The 20857-nt window shown below is 41.8% G+C and overlaps 1 protein-coding gene across 2 annotated transcripts in view; it reads right to left on the bottom strand.

Moving 5' to 3' along the window:
* LOC137433894 (fibronectin) overlaps window positions 1-20857 on the bottom strand; it is a 270389-nt gene that overhangs the window by 37816 nt on the left and 211716 nt on the right. For both annotated transcript variants that reach the window (XM_078785942.1, XM_078785943.1), the window contains 2 exons: window positions 14627-14721; window positions 12162-12330 (listed from right to left, as the gene is read on the bottom strand). In XM_078785942.1, the coding sequence (XP_078642068.1) occupies window positions 12162-12330; window positions 14627-14721 (264 nt within the window). The remainder of the gene's footprint in view (window positions 1-12161; window positions 12331-14626; window positions 14722-20857) is intronic.

Genomic DNA, 20857 nt, shown 5'->3' with positions numbered 1-20857 from the left:
GGGAGCATTATTTACAAGACTACATTGATATTTACACTACGATCCAGGACCTGTTTTTGGAGGAACACATGCAGATGTTATGCATAGAGAGAGCACGCATGCCAGCATCGATACACCAACCCACGAGTGCTCTGTGGCCTTACGGCCTTTAATAATGTGCAGAGCACCCCTTCCAAGCACCAAAAGCACCACCCCAGCACCAATCGGTGCAGTCACCATTGTTTATTAAAATAAAAACAACAACCCCTAACCCTGCAGGTGTCTCTTGCTCTTCGTGTGGTGCACTTGGCCTTCTTGCTTCCCTAGAAATAAAGAAAGGCGCCAACCGCGTCCATTTCTTTATTGTGGCCGTCAGGGGGCCAACTATTAGTGGTTCACCTGTTTGGCATAGGTGCCACGTTGACCCAGAGGTCCATCAATGGGTGGTGCTTGGCCGCAAAAGAACTGCGGTCCATGGTGGGCGGCCACAAACATTGCGGTCCATATGGTGTATCGATCCAGGCAGCAAGCAGCGAAAGTGCAGGCCCACAACTGCGGAGCCAGCCCCTCTCTCTCCTCTCTCTCTGCCCCAAAGCCAGATCCTCGGAGGTGGGAGACAAAAGAAGAAGACAAGTGAGTAAGGTGGTAAGGGCGCAAAAGTGCACGCAATGCAAGGTAATGCACACTGGGGGCACATGGGAACCAGGTGAGACAGGTACGTTCCTACCGTATGCCCCCCCCCCCCACCAGGTAACCTACATGGCCCCTCCCTTACCCCTTACTGTATCCACAAAACACAACACTACCCATAAACATCTACTTTACAAATCAACAAACGTCCCTACTGTCTTCCCCGTTCCTCCCATAAACCAAATTCGTCTTCTCTCCCTCCTAACCAATCAAATTTGCCATTTTCAACTCAACATCAAAATTTGCTATCACCAATTCATCATCAGTCCCTCCTAGGGAGGGAGGGATGGAATCAACCCAATGTCTCATCCACGTCGTGATGCGTCTCACAAATCCAACAGCAATCCTTACTTCCTGCAACACAAACAAAGAAAACACAGGTGTGGAGTCATCATCATCACCACAGGCAAGTGGCTGCGTATGGTGCGACAGGTTCATCAATCCTAACTATTTCCTAAATGACTAACAACTTTACATTACCCGGGGTCTTTCTCCGGCCACCCCATTGGCCCTCTTACACTATGGGTTCTAAAAACCAACCCCCATTGACCAAACTGTGGTGCTTTTCAATTTGGGGTCTCACTCCCCCGATTCATCTCCCGGTGCCCTCGCACAATTTCTGGGCTGTGGCGTGTACCTCTCCCAGCGGGTCTACCCACCTGCACACCTCCACCACTGCAGTTGCCTCCGAGCTTACCTGCTCCTTACCCTAACCTAACTACCTGGGGAAGGCCCTCTGGCGCTCTCCCCACTCGGTGCCCTCTCTGGCACTGGGCTACCCGGGTCCGTCCTCCGGATCCTCGGGCCCCATCCACAACTCTACCGGCTCCCAGAGCCCACCTGCGGCCTCACCTGGCCGACATCCTCACAGTGGTGGAGTGCCCAACCAACTACACACACTAACAGGCTACACGCCCAGCCATTTCCACAACACTAATGCACCCATTCACAACACCATTCTGCAACCGCACCACAGATGCCAATATCCCACCACAATTTACCTGTACCCTCTACCTAACACTTACACTACCCGCCCCGGGTACTCGTGAAAGGGGTCCACTCTTCCCCCATCCACACCTTCGCACCATGCACACCACTCCGTACCACTTACTCCAACTCTCTCCACACCACTCATTCTCTGCTCCATATATTCCCCACACCTGCACTTGCACACCTGTGCTCTCACACCTGGTGCCACCTGCACCCTTCTCTCCCCAAGCGCATTCGCGCTGATCCACACACTCACTACTCATACACTGCTCCACACACCTGTCCAGTTGCACACCTGTGCAATCACACCTGTTCAATTGCACACCTGTGCAATCACACCTGTTCAATTCTCAACCACACGACATCATCTCATCTAACTACTCCCCTCTGAAACTTGCGCTTCCCAGTCGTCCCTTTAAACTATTGCGCTCCCACGTCATTATCATCCACACTAATCTACCTGCGTCCCCACTACAGGTATCAGTCACTAACTAACCTTAACGTCACCTAATGTCATCTTCGCTAGATCCCTACACACAATATCCTAACCCACCCGGGCTAGTTTTCACTGCCATACACCCCATAAGCTATTGCTCCTTTGCCCCACTATATGGGAAGGGTGGCAGGGATTTGCCATCCCACCACATCGGGCATCTCCCACTACCAATTTTGCCCATCAAATTTCAACAAATCAAAAATTTGCCAATCACTACCCATCATCTGCCAATCATTACTGCCAATCCCTTGCCAATCATCAAATTTTGTTTTTCTCTAATTTTGGGTCCAAAACACTAACCTCATCACCCAGTCTACTCACTAATGCCTCTCGGTGCGCCAATTCCTGTCCAAAGCCCGGCTTCGTAAAGCCAAGCCATGAATGCGGGTTGTTCTGTGCCAGCGGCTGGATGCGTCCGGCACTCGGTGCAGGGACGGGGGCTTACCCGGGCCGAGATCCCACGCACCATCTCGGCGTGGAGCCATCCAATGTCCCGATCTCGACCTGCCGGAATGCCTCAACAAAAAGTGGTCGCCATGACGACCCTTTCTATCGGGCTGCCCGCTCCGCCTAGTGGAGCACGGACGCGGCCGTTCAAAGCGAGGCCCAGCACGCACCGAGGGCCCGATTCGGCTAAAAGTCGACCTAACCTCTAAACCGGTTACCGTCGATGCTTCACCTGGACGCTTACACCCCGCAGCCCGTTCCTTGCTCACACATCCAGCCGTTTCCATGCTCCTCGTACCTTTCCTTACACACCCAGGTACACCCATTCCACTCACAGCCTTGGTCACACACCTGACCACCGAACACTTTGGCACACATTCGTTGGTCGCACACCTCACCAACACACCTCTTCGCGCCCCCTCCTCTGTCACCTCCTCTGTGACAATCACAGGTGAGCTCTCATTCGCACACCCAACCACGTGCCTCACTACCAATTCCAGCGTGCATTCCCACTCACGCTCTACCATTCCAGGTGTGCATCCTTTCTCACCTGTCACAACCAACTCACGCTCCTTGTCACTCTCACTACTCTCACCTCCATTCTTGACAGCGCACTCACCCTTACTCCCGACAGCGCACTCTTTCTTCAGGCACCTGTCCGTTACACACCTTTCTCGCGCACACTCTTGCGCACACTCTCCCGTCACACCCTCTGTAACACTCACCACCGGCGTGCATTCTTCCTTGCCTTTGACAGCGCACTCTTTCCCCATGCACCTGTCCGTCACACACCTTTCTCGCGCACACTCCTGCGCACACTCTCCCGTCACACCCTCTGTAACACTTACCACACCGCGCTTCCATGTGCTCCCTCGCACACGCGCTACGACCGACTCACTCTCGCCAGCACCCTCACTCCTTGGCACGCACTTTTTCCTCACACACCTCAGTCGGACTTTCTTGCACACCTCCTTTTTCGCACACCAGACCTGTCGCACACTTCACCAACGGCCTCTCACGAACACCCGGGTCCATCTCGACCCCCAAGCTTCTTAAATCCCCTGGCGCATCATACGCACGACCATATTGGTCACCACTTACACCGGGTCCTCTTCCTCTTCGCTTCTCCTCCATCACCTGCGAATCCCTCATCCGGTTAATGAGCACATCATCACGATCCAAACACAGACTTTGGACCAATTCTTTTATCTCCTCTTTTATCTCTTTCTTATCCTCTCTCCGTCGCTTCTTAATTTCGCTCACCCCTTCTTCCACTTCTTCTAATTTCTGCTTCACCTCTTTTATTTCCCGGTACGTCTCCTCAAGCTCGTCCTCCAAGGCTACCTTGACCGTTTCCATGTGCGTCCTCACCTGCCGGTCCTTCGTCTCCATTACCTCTATCACCTCGTCCAACCTCGTTGTCAGTCCCTCACGTACCATCTGACATTCCCTCTTCGTCGCTATCAAGTCGTTTTTTATGTCGTTTTGTGTCGCTTTTAACCCTCCTAATACCGCAGTGTTCCTTTGAACCTGCTCCGTTAGTCCTTTTTGTCCCTCCGTCAGCTGTTCTACTCCCAGCGTCAACTCCTCTATACCCCCTTGCAGTTTTACAGTCCCCTTTCTCACCTCCTTCTCCATGCGCTCCTTACAGTGCCTCACCTCCTCGCGCACTCCTCCGACCTCCTCACTCACTCCTCTTCTGATCTCCTCTCCCATCACTTGCATCTCCTGCCCAGATGCCACCCTCATCTGCTCCATTTCCTCCCTGTGAGCATCCAGTTTGGTTTATACCCCCATTCTGACCCCCTCTATCTGCTGCCCCATTTGTTTAACTTCCCTTTCCGCTTGGTCCCTCATGTCCCTCAATTTGCCTTCCATCCTGTTTTCTAACCCCTCTAACCCCTTTTGCATTTCCCCTAATCTATTGTCTAATTTCCCAAATTTCTCGTCTAATCCCTTAAAATTATTGTCTAACCCCTCACCGGTACCCCTCGCTTCGTCCCTCATTACCCCCATTTCGTTTCCCATTACCCCTATTTTGCCCTCCAATCGCTCACCCTGAGCTTCTATACTGTTCCCCAACCGCTCACCCAATCGCTCAATTTGGCTCCCCATACTCATCTGTACAGCTGCCTGTAGCTGCGCAATGAGGGCCTGCATGTCAATCGGCTGCATGTTAAAGCCCGTTGATACAGCGGGCTCGGCTACCGCGCGCTCTTGCGAGGCGCCATTTTGCGCGCCCGTAACGTCGGGCGCAACGACGCTATTTTGTGCGTCTGCTACCCTCACTGCTTCGCTCTCCTCACGTCCCTCAATTTGGTCCTGGACCGACCCTGCCTCACTCTCCTCTACCGGACCCCAGCCGACTTGGTCTGCCATAGCGCGACTTTCAAAATTCGGGTTTTTATATTTTGTAAAACACAATCAAATTTCGCTGTTATAATTTCGAGCGCGTAAAACGCGCTCCGGATCGAAGCGCGTAAAACGCGCTCCGGATCGAATTCTACCTCCCAACACCAATTGTTACCCTAGTGGTACAATTGGTGTTCCAAAATTTGGGCCTAACAAATTTAGTCCCAGGTCCGAATCCGACACTCCTGACACCAATTGTTACAGACGCGGTTGTGGATGTTGGTTTACCGAGCGGTTTGGTATGACCGCGTCTGCACGTTTACCCGATTCTACTCGAACGTTGGCCGAGTCGCGCTACGCTAAATCAATTGAGGAAAAGGACACAACGGCTGGGTTTAAAATGACACGACACCAAGGGTTCAGTTCTCAAGACCTCCGGAGGAGATTATAATATTGCGGAAGGTCAGATTACAGGGATGAGAGAGACAGCATAGTAAGGTAGGCACTTAATGACGGTCTTATAGTAGCCCCGACAGACGACAGATAAACAGGACAAAACTGACTCACACGGGGATTGATGGCAAGGAAAGCGGGTAGTCGATGGCTCAAGGTGCACCTTGGCTCAGGGACAGAATCGACCCGGTCCGGTCCAGTAGATGCGGGGAGGTCGCTCAGCGCTCGGAGGTCGCGACTTGTCTCTTCTTCAAGCTCGGGGCGCATCTCACGTCACGTCCGGTAAGTCGCTGCGCATATCCGGCGGGGAGTGACACGCCCTCGGCTCGTTAGCTCCGCCCCAGATGGAATCGGCCCGCCGCTTCTCACTGGCTGCGGGGGGTTACTGGGCTCCGCCCCTGACGAGGAGCTGACAGCCAGCCCCTTCGTGGTAACCCCGTGGAGCGCATGGGCAATGGCGGCTAACCGAGCCGGAGTGAGGACGCACACTCCCCGCGCCGCGCCGCGCCGCGCCCCTCTGTTGTTGTAGTTGTTGTTGTAGTTGTAGTTGTTGTTGTAGTTGTTGTGGTAGTTGTTGTGGTTGTTGTTTCATGGGGAAGATGGGAGGAGGTATGGGGAGGTCCTAAACTCACTACTGGTGCCATACGATCACATTCTGGTGCAACGAAGAGTCAGAATTAATGGAAACGAGTCCTTAACTGACATAGACTAAGAATAACTAGCAAGATGTCCGAAAGTTGTCTACGTGAGATGCGGTGGACCTGGGCACGACATTTAATGGGGGAAAAAAGGGGAAGGTCGGTTCTACAGAGTGTTATTTACAGGCAATGGGACTAGGGAATGGGGGATTGGGGATAGTTGGGGAGTATTGGGGAAATAGGGGAATATTTACAAGCGGATATGGAGGCCAAGTCCCATATCCGCAACAATATATATATATATATATATATATATATATATATATATATATATATATATATATATATATATATATATATATATATATATATATATATACAGACTTGGCATTTAATATGGAATATTTTTTTTGTGGGGGTGAACTTACTTTTCAAGATGTCTTTGAACCAAAAGTTCATTGGAATTACGTTGAAATTATTCTAGATTTTGTTAATGTGACCTTTAAAAGAAACAAAAACCACATTTGACATTTCGAAACAAATAAATTGATCCTTGTGATGATGTGATGTAAACTGATATCTATCTATAATTCCAGCAATCTCTGTGTGTCTGTCTGTGTCTGTGTGTCTGTGTGTCTGTGTGTTTGTCTGTGACCGCTGTTTCTCGACAACCACGGGTCCGATATACTTGAAACTTGCCAGGTATATTGCTGGGGACCCGAGGATGTGCCTTTTCAAGGTTTGTAATTAATCGGACAAGTACCTACCGAGCTATGTCCAAAAAACGCTTCAACCAATCAGAGAGCAGCGAGCTATCACGTGTGCCGAACCGTTAATGCAATGCAAGCGTTAATGCGTTAATGCAAGGCTTTTCTTTTTTTCCCTCTTCTCTTTCTACTTTTCCTTGCGATTAAATTGCAAACAGCCAAAATACGTTGGCGCTAATTGAATAATTGGCCATTAACACTAAAATAATCGTAACTGCGATATGCCAACTTCCGGACAGTGCAGCCTTCCATGTTGTTGTTGTTTGCAGCAGCTGTTTGCAGCAAGGCAAGGCTTTTCTTTTTTTCCCTCTTCTCTTTCTACTTTTCCTTGCGATTAAATTGCAAAAAGCCAAAATACGTTGGCGATAATTGAATAAATGGGCATTAATAGATAGATAGATAGATATGCGATATGCGAACTTCCGGACAGTGTGCGCGTTACGAGCTGACCGCCATTACGGTACGTAATTCGATTTCTTATGCGCATTATTTCTCCCAATTCAGTCAGAGCGAAGGGCGGAAGCGAAGAGCGTTGTTATTTTTTGTTTACGGGCGTACGGGCGGGGTAGAGCGTACGGGTAGCGTTTTTTTTTTTTTTTGGCAAGGAACGGGCACCCACGTACGGGCAATGCCCTAGTCGAACTCAATTCATGGACAGTACTGTGTTAAACTTCTGTACGTTTTCCAGAAGTATCTCTTTATTTTGCACGTTAGCCAATTTTTTTTTTAACAAAAACAAAAGTTAAATTACGACTGGGATTACGGACAGTAAAATTACAGTTCAGTACTTCGTGTAACCCCCACGGGCCCGTGTATGTGCTCAGGAGAGCACATACACGTTGAGGCATGCTGTTCACGAGATTTGCCAAGGGTTGGACAGGAATCGCTTGCCATGCAGTGACAATAGCCTGCTGCAATTCACGCACAGAGGTCGGCTGCTGGTCCCAGTGGTCGATTTGACGCGTTAATTCTGCCCACAAGTTCTCTATCGGATTCATATCCGGGGACATGGCAGGCCACTCCATATGCTCTACACCATGGTCAGCAAGAAAGTGTTGGATCATGTGAGCGTGATGAGGCCGTGCATTGTCATCTTGGAAGACAAAGTTTCCTCGAAAGGCTGCACGAGCAAATGAAAGCAATGTTTCTTCCAGAATGGCCCTGTACTTGAACTGGTTCAGGTTTCCATTCAGAACAACCAGGTCAGTTTTGCCCCCTGCATGAAAAGCAGCCCAAACGGTCACCCCACCACGTCGAGCTTGGACTCTTGGCACTATACAATCTTTGTTGTAGGCTTCATGCACTTGTCTGCGCACTCGGACGCGGCCATCTTGACGATAGACCAGAAATCTAGACTCGTCACTGAAGATCACGTGATTCCAGTGTCCTGGCTGCCATTGACGGTGCTCTCTGGCCCACTGCAATTGGCGCTGGTGGTGTTGTCTGGTCAGGCGTGGCTTTCTCAGGGGACGCCTGGCACGATAGCCTGCTTGAACCAGTCGTTGGTTGACTAGCCTTCTGGATACAGGCACATTTGTTAGTTGCTGCCACTCAACCCGAAGCCGATTAGTTGACTTGGTACGGCCATTGCGGACTAACCGGTGCAGCTGGCGATCATCCCTCCTTGTGGTTCGGCGGGGACGTCCTGGCCCTCGGTATTGGAGTAGGGACACCCCTCTGAGCATTTCGTTTCAGGATCTTTGACACCTGACCTTGAGTGATGCCATACTGCCGAGCAATAGCACGCTGTTTCATGCCGTAATTTCGTAAAGCCACCACTCCATGACAAACAGCATTGTCGAGTTGACGGACCATCTCCAGAGGAAGCGGCAATAACTTTTGGAGACGTGCAGCAGTTGTTTTCCACTAATACAGAATGCAACAACCCTTGTATACCCGACTGTGAAGCCAATTATCAAATGCACCTGTCCGTACATTTTGCCACGCCACCTGTGATATAATCATGTTGTTGACTTCTTGCTGCGACAGACAATCAGTGACATGGTTCTTTTAACAAATAAATCACCAAAGTGTAAAAGAAACTCACCAGATTGATATACTGAGTTAAGAAAGTAAACCCAAGTCAAGAAAAAAAATATATTCCATATTAAATGCCAAGTCTGTATATATGTATGTATATATATATATATATATATATATATATATATATATATATATATATATATATATATATATAATATATAATATATATATATATGTATATATATATATATATATATATATATATATATATATATATATATATATATATATATATATATATATATATATATATATTCGCGGATTTTCATCGACCTTCACGGTTTATCGCCACCATTCGCGGGTTTTGTCTCGCCATTTCCAGGTTTTTCATCGACCTTTGTGGATTATCGTCGACATTCTCAGGAGTTGCGTCACCATTCGCGGTTTGGTCCTCTATTCACGGATTTTCGCGACTCAGGAACCTACCCCCCATTTTCCATTGAAACAATGCCCTCCTATTCATGGGTTTCGCTATTCACAGATTTTCATATATATATATATATACATATATATATAATTATATATATATATATATATATATAACAAAAGTTATCTTTTTTTTTAATTAAACTCACTTGCAACATCTGCCAGACTATTACTTTTTTAAAGGCTATTTTTATTTTTTTAAGACTTACTTTTATCCCCCTTTTTTAAAGGCCAGTGGTAGGATTTAAAAGGCCAATCTTTTAACACGAATGTGTGTTCACTATAGTCTATTTTTCAGGATAAAACAAACTTGAAAACATTTTCTATAAAAGAGTAATTATGTCTCTTCTATTGGCATTGTCGATGGTGGCTTGCAAACCAAGCCTCAAGGGTGGTGTACAGAGGCGTTCTTTTTTTTAAAATAACAACAAATACAAGGTGCAGGGAGAAGAAATTCGCTGCATATGATGTGCAACGTGCACAGCATAAAACGAGTGTTTATTTACATCCATGGGATTTCAAATAAATAAAGAAGATATAAGCACACCTGACACTAGGCCGAGGCTTCAGACTTTGGCACACTCACGAGGCTGCACTCCCGAATAAACTGATCCAACCCGTCATTTTTGATGGGCTTTTTGCTGGTAATATATATATAGATATATATATATATATATATATATATATATATATATATATATATATATATATATATATATATATATATACACACACACACACACACACACAAGGTAAGCCAGAAATATGGTTATTCTTAACACTCGTATAAAGGTAATTTCATGTAAATACACTCGTGTAAAGGTATTTCAAAACAAATTTTTACAAGAAAGTGAAGTACATAACATGCCATTTATTTGTGGAAAAGAACACCAAGGAGATGCGCACCATTTCATCTGACACATTCCTCCAATCCTGGACGCCAATTATTCATGACATTCTGCAAGATGACCACGTCAATATCATTGATTTCGTGTTTGATGTTTTCCTTAAGTTCATGAAGAGTTTGTGGATGGTTAATATAAACTTTGTCCTTTAGATATGACCACAAGAAATAATCACATGCAGTCAAATCGGGTGACCTCGCTGGCCTTGGAATATCGCCGTTTCTGGAAATGCCATGCTTTGGAAAGAGCGCCCTTACAGTAGTCATGAACACTCTGGAGGTGCCGGAAGGTTGCACCATCTTGCTGAAACAACGTCATTGGGCTCACTTCTGCAAATTTGTTGAATTATCTAGAGAAGAAGTTAGAAACCAAATCGGTATATCGAGCTGCAGTAACAGTGACGGCATTTCCGTTATCGTTCTCAAAGAAGTAAGGCCCTATGATGCCGAACTATGAGGTGCAGGAAGGTTGCACCATCTTGCTGAAACCACGTCATTGGGCTCACTTCTGCAAATTTGTTGAATTATCTAGAGAAGAAGTTAGAAACCAAATCGGTATATCGAGCTGCAGTAACAGTGACGGCATTTCCGTTATCGTTCTCAAAGAAGTAAGGCCCTATGATGCCGAACACAAAAGTGCACACCACACTGTGACTTTGGGACTGTGTAACTGTTTCATGTACATTTCTCTTGGGTTTTCGGCCGCCCAAAAACTAGTATTTTGGTTGTTGACATAGCCACACAGATGTGCTTCATCAGACATGAACAAATTGTTAGTAATATTTTGGTTTTCATTTCCGTCCATAAATGAAAGCATTCCCTCACAAAAATTATTGCAGGGAATCTCATCATCTTGGCTTAATTCCTGACAAGTTTGAATTTTATAGGGATAAAAGTTTAAATCCTTATGCAATATGCGGCGTAGTGAACGGTGAGAAATTCTTAAGGCTGATGCATGCTTTCGGCTGGAGCGATGCGGACTTCTCAAAACTGACTCCCTTACACGCTCAATGTTTTGTGCCATTATTACTGATTTGGGTGCTCCCAGCGGTTTCTCTTTTAAAGTTGAACCGGTCCTCTCAAACTTCCGAACCCATAACTTGATAGCACGAACAGACGGCACATTTCCATGACGTTGAACATTGAAATGGAGTTTGAATTGATGTTGTGCAGCAGTTGCACGATCATTATTTTTGTAAAAAGCTTTGATAGCGAAAGCGCGTTCTTCACCCAACCATTTCCACATGGTCACTCAAGTGTTCTGCCTGCAGAGAATAAAACTAAATCAGTAAAAAATTTAAAAAAATAAAACTGCATGTTATGTACTTAAATATCATGAATACATTTATTTTGAAATGCAATTTTTTATTTCCTTCACACGAATTTCAAAAAATTACCATATTTCTGGCTCACCCTGTATATATATATACATATATATATACATATATATATATATATATATATATATGTATGTATATATAGATAGATAGATAGATAGATAGATAGATAGATAGATATTAACCCCATAAACATCAGAAACTTAACTGAACAATATACGACTAAATAACTAGCTCTAACTATGTGAGCATCTCTGTAATATTCCCCAAAACCACAATATGTGTGTGATTGCTGTATCTGGAGATGCATATCTGTCTTTCATGGCTTGGCTCAGGAAAGACATCTTATTTTTATCTTGGAAACTAGAAGCGCACTATACATAGTTATTTGCAGAGATCTATTAACCCAGGTAAATGTAATACAGTCAGTTACTGCAGAGCTGCGCAGCAGAATAAACCACTCAGTCTGACTTAAGTAACAACTTCCAGTTTATTCAAATATTTAAATTTAAAACTCCAATTTAAATAAATTTTCTGTGAGCATACTTCTATATTAGCAAGTGAGCGAATGCTTATAGAGCCGTTTCCAGTGCCCAATGACGCCACAAATTGCTTTCATGCTCAAGTAATGGCGGGTACCAGTGGCGATGCATTTTGTTATGGGTTGGCCACGTGGCTGCCCATGCAGAGTTATGATGATGATGATTGTGTACGAGACGCCAGGCAGTAAGCTTCCCAGGACAAGACGTCCCGAAGCCCCGCTCACTTCTGTGCCAGAATTTTCATCTTCAGCCACCTTCACACGCACCTGCCATCCACAGAAACCCACCTCTTACAGGAGCACATTTTAAAATTCAATCAACTTTTAAAATTGCACTTTTAAAATGTATTGGGTATACCTTTCATGGGTATACCTTTTTTTTAAACCTTTCATGTGCAACCAAATCTTGGTTCTACTGCAAGTTGCACCTTTACGAATAACTGCAGATACTCATGGAATATTATTTTCACTTTCCGAATACTAACAAATGTATCTATATAAGATCTTACACTCACATTTGATGGTCTTTCCAAACAATAATTCACTTTGAGGTTCTGACCTCCAGATAGTCCAGCACAAGGATGTTCCTCGTCGTCCACATTGTCACCATATACAGTCACGTGAAAAAGTAAGTACACCCCATGTAAAGTTTTGACTTTTTCAACATATTTCAACATACAGCTATTTGATCTCATTTCAACAATATTGATAGATAAAGGTGATATAATATAACAAATATCATGAAACATTTACATTTTGTAGTCCATTGTATAATTTAAATAAACATAAATGCAAATTTTGCATGTGGAAAAAGTAAGTACACCCCTACATGTATCACTACTTCAAATACCTAAAATTAGAATCAGGTGTACCAGCTCAGGTGCAAATGATTAGAACATCGTTCGAGAGGATCTTGGAGGAACCTGTCTTATTTAAACCTCAGACATTTAGTTTGGTTTGTTCTTTGTTGTTGAAGTGTGCGGCGTCAGCATGCCTAGATCAAAAGAGCTCTCTGAGGCCTTCAGAAAGAAGGTTATAGATGCCTACGAGTCTGGGAAGGGATTTAAAAAGATCTCCAAACAATTTGAAATCAATCATTTGACTGTATGGAAGATCATCTACAAGTGGAGAAGATTTCAAACAACTGCCAACTTGTTCAGGCCAGGCCACCCCAGCAAGTTCAGCCCGAGAGCAGACCGTAAGATGCTGAAAGAAGTCTCTAAGAACCCCAGAATGTCATCACGGGACCTACAGGTAGCTCTTGCTACTGTTGATGTCAAAGTACACGAGTCTACCATTAGAAAGAGGCTGCACACATTTGATCTACATGGGAGGTGTGCCAGGAGGAAACCTTTGCTGTACAGAAAGAACATCAGGGCAAGACTAAAGTTTGCCAATGAACACCTTGGCAAAGACCAGCACTTCTGGAACAATGTGCTCTGGACAGATGAGTCAAAGGTGGAGCTATTTGGCCACAGAACCAGAAGACATGTTTGGTGAAAACCAAAGACAGCATTTGACCACAAGAACCTCATACCAACTGTAAAGCATGGTGGTGGAAATATTATGGTTTGGGGCAGCTTTGCTGCATCAGGGCCTGGGCAGCTCACCATCATAGAATCCACTATGAATTATTCATTGTACCAGAGGGTGCTTGAGGATAATGTGTGGCCATCTGTCGGAAAGTTGCAGCTCAACCGAAGGTGGACCTTGCAACATGACAATGACCCTAAACATACCAGTAAATCCACCAAGGAATGGCTGAAAAGAAAGAAATGGAGGGTTCTGGAATGGCCAAGTCAAAGCCCGGATCTAAATCCCATCGAGATGTTGTGGGGGAATTTTAAACGAGCTGTGCATGCAAGAAACCCCTCAAACATCACACAGCTGAAAGAATTCTGCATGGAGGAGTGGGCAAAAATTTCTCCCAGTCGATGTCAGAGACTGGTAGACAGTTATAAGAAACGCCTACTTGAGGTTGTTTCTGCCAAAGGGGACAATACCACCTATTAGAGCCAAGGGTGTACTTACTTTTTCCACATGCGAAATTTGTATTTATGTTTATTTAAATTATACAATGGACTACAAAATGTAAATGTTTCATGATATTTGTTATATTATATCACCTTTATCTGTCAATATTGTTGAAATGAAGATCAAATAGCTGTATGTTGAAATATGTTGAAAAAGTCAAAACTTTACATGGGGTGTACTTACTTTTTCACGTGGCTGTATATTTGACATTTGCTCTTCCATGAAATTTTCTCCTGTTTTCCTTTCATTAAATAATATCATGGTGGTGAATACTTGAGTGAGGTCCTCTTGAATAATGCTACCTCCAACATAACATGCTTGCTATTAGGTAGTCTAAGCAGCCCATCTCCTCATACACAATTTTCCAGGTTATGGAGATCATTGATAGACGACACAGCAAGTCTGGCATCGTTTTAGGGGGATTAAACCCCTCTTTACTCCAAAACTAAAAACTGCTGACACTGCCATCTGATCAAAACACAAACTTGAAGTCCTTATCAACGGTGTGTGCGAAGCTAGAAGAAAGCACCGTTATTAAAAGGCCAGGAAGGGTCTTCCATGAAATGACGATGCTCGTCTCTGTCGTCTCAATGTCGAAGTGTGGATCCCATGCAAGTTCTTCTACTGTGGTGCACAACACATGGTAGCACAAAAGAAGCTGATTTTACTTCCTGTTCTTTATCAAATACAAGGACTGCATCATCATAGTAGTTAAATATCTGCGATCACAAAGTCATCGCCAAGGGTAAACCTCCAAGGTTAAGCCTCCAAGGTTAAGCCTCCAAGGGTAAGCCTCAAGGTTAATTCTCCAAGGGTAAGTCTCAAGGGTAAACCTCCAAGGGTAAGATCGCCAGGGGTAAGCCTCCAAGTGTAAGATCACAAAGGGTAATTATTTTTGGCCCATGATCCATATTCTTTTGACCATATTTTTTTCAGACCTACATGTGACCTTGACCTTCAACATTTTGGGATAGAGTGGGAATTAATAAAATGTGTCTACATCTACAATCTATCCATAAAACTCAACATTATTAAAATTGTAGAACAAAATAATTCAAATTCAAGTTATGGTCAAAAAGGTGTTTCTTCTTACTGCAGTCAAAATCAGAAAAAAGTAGGTCAAGGACACTAATCAAGTGCCAGTGCACAACTTCAGTGCAAGTACACTATTGATGCAAGAGCCATCTTGGAAGGAGATTCTGTGATAGTAAAATTGAGCGATGACAAAAAGTGCATTATTGTATTCAGACCGCCATGTGACCAGGACCTTTAACCTGATCAGACATGTATGATGCAAATTAAGCGTAAATCTGCCTTGCTCAAGACTATCTAGCGAGGGCAATTTTGTTCTAATCCGACAAGACCGTAGTCGACTTTTGGTGAAAGATGTTTAAATGTCTACAATTAGGTCATCACAAAAAATTATGTCAAAGTCAAAACACTACGTCAACTACACATACTTTTTATTCCCATTATTGATGCAAAATTTCATTCCGAAATTTCCAACCGTATCCGAGATACAGCTCAGACATTGGCAGAAAAAAGGAATAAAATACATAAATCATTAAAAACATCGATGTCCTTTGTTCTTCGCTTCTCCCATATATGCTACCACCTTCCAGAGGCTGTTCTTTCCCACTTTTCCTTCTAGGGCTTCAATAAGGCAGTGCACCACCATCTCAGGTCATCCCCCATCCTACCCCATGACCTTTATTACCCCATTAAACCTTCCAAACCAAACCCGCTTATTTGTCAATTTCAGTGCGCTCTCTATCTCTCTTTATCTCTTTCATGTTCTCTCCCTCCGGCCCCCAATTGTTTCCCTGCTACCCCACTCTCAATTTAACCTTGCTCTTCCATGAGCCTCGCTCTTGTAGAGAAAGACATTCTAATCTAATTCCGGTACTCTGCATGAAGGCAGACTCAGTTCTGCTACAGCAGCATCTCTCCAAGTACACGTAGTAGTTTGCCATCGTCTTCCGAGTGGTAATCAAGACAGGAATTTGTAATTTGTTCAGGATGCCGGCGAGTGCTCGCCTACTTTTTGTGGAGGGATCTTTAACATCTACCAACTAATGCTTGCAGATGGGACGTCCGGTTTAACATCCATTCAAGGGATGGCACACACACGGACGAATCTTGCCAGCCATACAAAAACAATAGGAGTCTATGAATCAGCACAGTAGAGAGAATTTAAAACTCAGATCCCAATTTCCTGAGCTATATTCTTTTCTTTCTTTTTCTTTTTTTTCCCTTTTTTTGTATACTGAATCGAGGCTCGTGAAAGAGCTAACATTTATTTCACAAACAAATCAACCAGACAAACAAAGTATATAACAAGTACAGATACATTCAAAGTACACCGCCCCATGCCAAATAATTAAATATCCTCCAGCGCGGCATTACCGGAGCGCCTTAGGCGCCCTGTGATACCGCAGTGCAGCTCATTGAGGCTGTATTGGGAGGGAGAGGTGCACTAATTGATTGATTAATTGTATAATTAAAATCAATAAAAGATTATCACAAAATATTTTCATAATCAATTGGCTAATCGCATAACTAAACCACTAGTGCTTCATCCGAAGATGTATCTTTTAGAAATTTAATTAAATAAGTCATTTATAAAAAATTAAATAATTAATTGATTACTCAATAAATAATTAATCGATTAATCAATAAATAATTAATAGATGAAATGATTAATCAATAAATCAAAAATATCCTTGATAGCCACATCACTTGGTCACTCATGTCCAAATATTAGCTTCCCAGCTCAAAAGGTGCCTGAGATATTGGCCAAATGAGAAAGAAAATAAATAAATGATTAATAATGAAAATAAATAAATAATAATAAATAAATAAATAAATTATTAATCAATTTAGTCAGAGAACACATAAACTACCACTATTTCATCAGAATCTGTAACTTTAATAAAAAAAATTTTTTGTCATTAATCGAATAATTAAATAATTAATCGATTAATTGATTAATTAATAAATCAAAAATATCCTTTGCAGCCAAATCACCTGGTCATTGGCATGTCCAAATATCAGCTCCCTAACTCAAAAGGTGCCTGAGTTAATGGTCAGAAGAGAAAGGAAATTTGATTAATTAAATAAGTACTTAATTAATCGCTAATAATTAAATAACTCCTCAATTTATTGATTAATCAAAAAACAAAAATACCGTTTTTGACAAAGGACTTGCTCACTATTGTGCCGAAATTGCAGCTTCCGAGCTCAAAGGATGGCTGAGATATCGCCCGGACAACCAAACAAACAAGAAAGCACAAGAAACCAAGAAAACAAACAAACAAGTACACATACATTCAAAGTACACCGCCCCATGCCAAATAATGAAATATGCTGCAGCGCGGCATTGCCGGGGCGCCTCCGGCGCCCGGCAATACCGCTATGCAGCTCATTGAGGCTGCATTGGGAGGGAGAGGTGTACACTAATTGATTGATTAATTGTATAATTAAAATCAATAAAAGATTATCACAAAATATTTTCATAATCAATTGGCTAATAGCATACCTAAAGCACTAGTGCTTCATCCGAAGATGTATCTTTTAGAAATTTAATTAAATAAGTCATTTATAAAAAATTAAATAATTAATTGATTACTCAATAAATAATTAATCGATTAATCAATAAATAATTAATAGATGAAATGATTAATCAATAAATCAAAAATATCCTTGATAGCCACATCACTTGGTCACTCATGTCCAAATATTAGCTTCCCAGCTCAAAAGGTGCCTGAGATATTGGCCAAATGAGAAAGAAAATAAATAAATGATTAATAATGAAAATAAATAAATAATAATCATAAAAAAACTAAATTATTAATCAATTTGGTCAGAGAACACATAAACTACCACTATTTCATCAGAATCTGTAACTTTAAAAAAAAAAAATTCTTGGTCATTAATCGAATAATTAAATAATTAATCGATTAATTGATTAATTAATAAATCAAAAATATCCTTTGCAGCCAAATCACCTGGTCATTGGCATGTCCAAATGTCAGCTTCCTAACTCAAAAGGTGCCTGAGTTAATGGTCAGAAGAGAAAGGAAATTTGATTAATTAAATAAGTACTTAATTAATCGCTAATAATTAAATAACTCCTCAATTTATTGATTAATCAAAAAAAAAAAATAGCGTTTTTGACAAAGGACTTGCTCACTATTGTGCCGAAATTTCAGCTTCATAGCTCAAAGGATGGCTGAGATATCGCCCGGACAAACAAACAAGAAAGAAAACAAGTACAGATACATTCAAAGTACACCGCCTCCATGCCAAATAATTAAATATCCTACAGCGCGGCTCATTGAGGCTGCATTGGAAGGGAGAGGTGTATGCTAATTGATTGATTAATTGTATAATTAAAATCAATAAAAGATTATCACAAAATATTTTCATAATCAATTGGCTTATAGCATAACTAAACCACTAGTGCTTCATCCGAAGATGTATCTTTTAGAAATTTAATTAAATAAGTCTAATAAAAAATTAAATAATTAATTGATTAATAAATAAATAATGAATCGATTAATCAATAAATAATTAATCGATTAAATGATTAATCAATAAATCAAAAATATCCTTGATAGCCACATCACTTGGTCACTCATGTCCAAATATTAGCTTCCCAGCTCAAAAGGTGCCTGAGATATTGGCCAAATGAGAAAGAAAATAAATAAATGATTAATAATGAAAATAAATAAATAATAATCATAAAAAATTAAATTATTAATCAATTTGGTCAGAGAACACATAAAGTACCACTATTTCATCAGAATCTGTAACTTTAAAAAAAAAAATTTTTTTGTCATTAATCAAATAATTAAATAATTAATCGATTAATTGATTAATTAATAAATCAAAAATATCCTTTGCAGCCAAATCACCTGGTCATTGGCATGTCCAAATATCAGCTTCCTAACTCAAAAGGTGCCTGTGTTAATGGTCAGAAGAGAAAGGAAATTTGATTAATTAAATAAGTACTTAATTAATCGCTAATAATTAAATAACTCCTCAATTTATTGATTAATCAAAAAAAAAAAATACCGTTTTTGACAAAGGACTTGCTCACTATTGTGCCGAAATTTCAGCTTCCTAGCTCAAAGGATGGCTGAGATATCGCCCGGACAAACAAGAAAGAAAACAAACAAGTACAAATACATTCAAAGTACACCGCCCCATGCCAAATCATTAAATATGCTGCAGCGCGGCATTGCCGGGGCGCCTCTGGCGCCCGGCAATACCGCAGTGCAGCTCATTGAGGCTGCATTGGGAGGGAGAGGTGTACACTAATTGATTGATTAATTGTATAATTAAAATCAATAAAAGACAAGTACACATACATTCAAAGTACACCGCCCCATGCCAAATAATTAAATATGCTGCAGCGCGGCATTGCCGGGGCGCCTCTGGCGCCCGGCAATACCGCAGTGCAGCTCATTAAGGCTGCATTGGGAGGGAGAGGTGTACACTAATTGATTGATTAATTGTATAATTAAAATCAATAAAAGATTATCACAAAATATTTTCATAATCAATTGGCTAATCGCATAACTAAACCACTAGTGCTTCATCCGAAGATGTATCTTTTAGAAATTTAATTAAATAAGTCATTTATAAAAAATTAAATAATTAATTGATTACTCAATAAATAATTAATCGATTAATCAATAAATAATTAATAGATGAAATGATTAATCAATAAATCAAAAATATCCTTGATAGCCACATCACTTGGTCACTTATGTCCAAATATTAGCTTCCCAGCTCAAAAGGTGCCTGAGATATTGGCCAAATGAGAAAGAAAATAAATAAATGATTAATAATGAAAATAAATAAATAATAATCATAAAAAAATTAAATTGGTAATCAATTTGGTCAGAGAACACATAAACTACCACTATTTCATCAGAATCTGTAACTTAAAAAAAAAAATTTTTTGGGTCATTAATCGAATAATTAAATAATTAATCGATTAATTGATTAATTAATAAATCAAAAATATCCTTTGCAGCCAAATCACCTGGTCATTGGCATGTCCAAATATCAGCTTCCTAACTCAAAAGGTGCCTGAGTTAATAATGGTCAGAAGAGAAATGAAATTTAATTAATTAAATAAGTACTTAATTAAACGCTAATAATTAAATAACTCCTCAATTAATTGATTATTCAAAAAACAAAAAATACCGTATTTGACAAAGGACTTGCTCACGACTGTGCCGAAATTTCAGCTTCCTAGCTCAAAGGATGGCTGAGATATCGTCCGGACAACCAAGAAAGAAAACAAGAAACCAGAGTGAAAACTGAGTACTCTCTTTCAGCGTGCGTCACTGCCGAGCCCCCTTTGGTGCCCGGCAATGACGATTTGCAATGCCTGGAGATGGCATAGGAAAGGAGCGGTGTACAACAAGAAAGAAAACAAGTACACATACATTCAAAGTCCACCGCCCCATGCCAAATAATTAAATATGCTGCAGCGCGGCATTGCCGGGGCGCCTCCGGCGCCCGGCAATACCGCAGTGCAGCTCATTGAGGCTGCATTGGGAGGGAGAGGTGTACACTAATTGATTGATTAATTGTATAATTAAAATCAATAAAAGATTATCACAAAATATTTTCATAATCAATTGGCTAATCGCATAACTAAACCAGTAGTGCTTCATCCGAAGATGTATCTTTTAGAAATTTAATTAAATAAGTCATTTATAAAAAATTAAATAATTAATTGATT

This window comes from Myxine glutinosa, chromosome 10 (assembly GCF_964187855.1).
Source record: "Myxine glutinosa chromosome 10, kmMyxGlut1.1, whole genome shotgun sequence".
NCBI lineage: Eukaryota > Metazoa > Chordata > Myxini > Myxiniformes > Myxinidae > Myxine > Myxine glutinosa.
The sequence above is the reverse complement of the archived record's forward strand: the minus strand, read 5'-3'. Positions and strand labels throughout refer to the sequence as shown.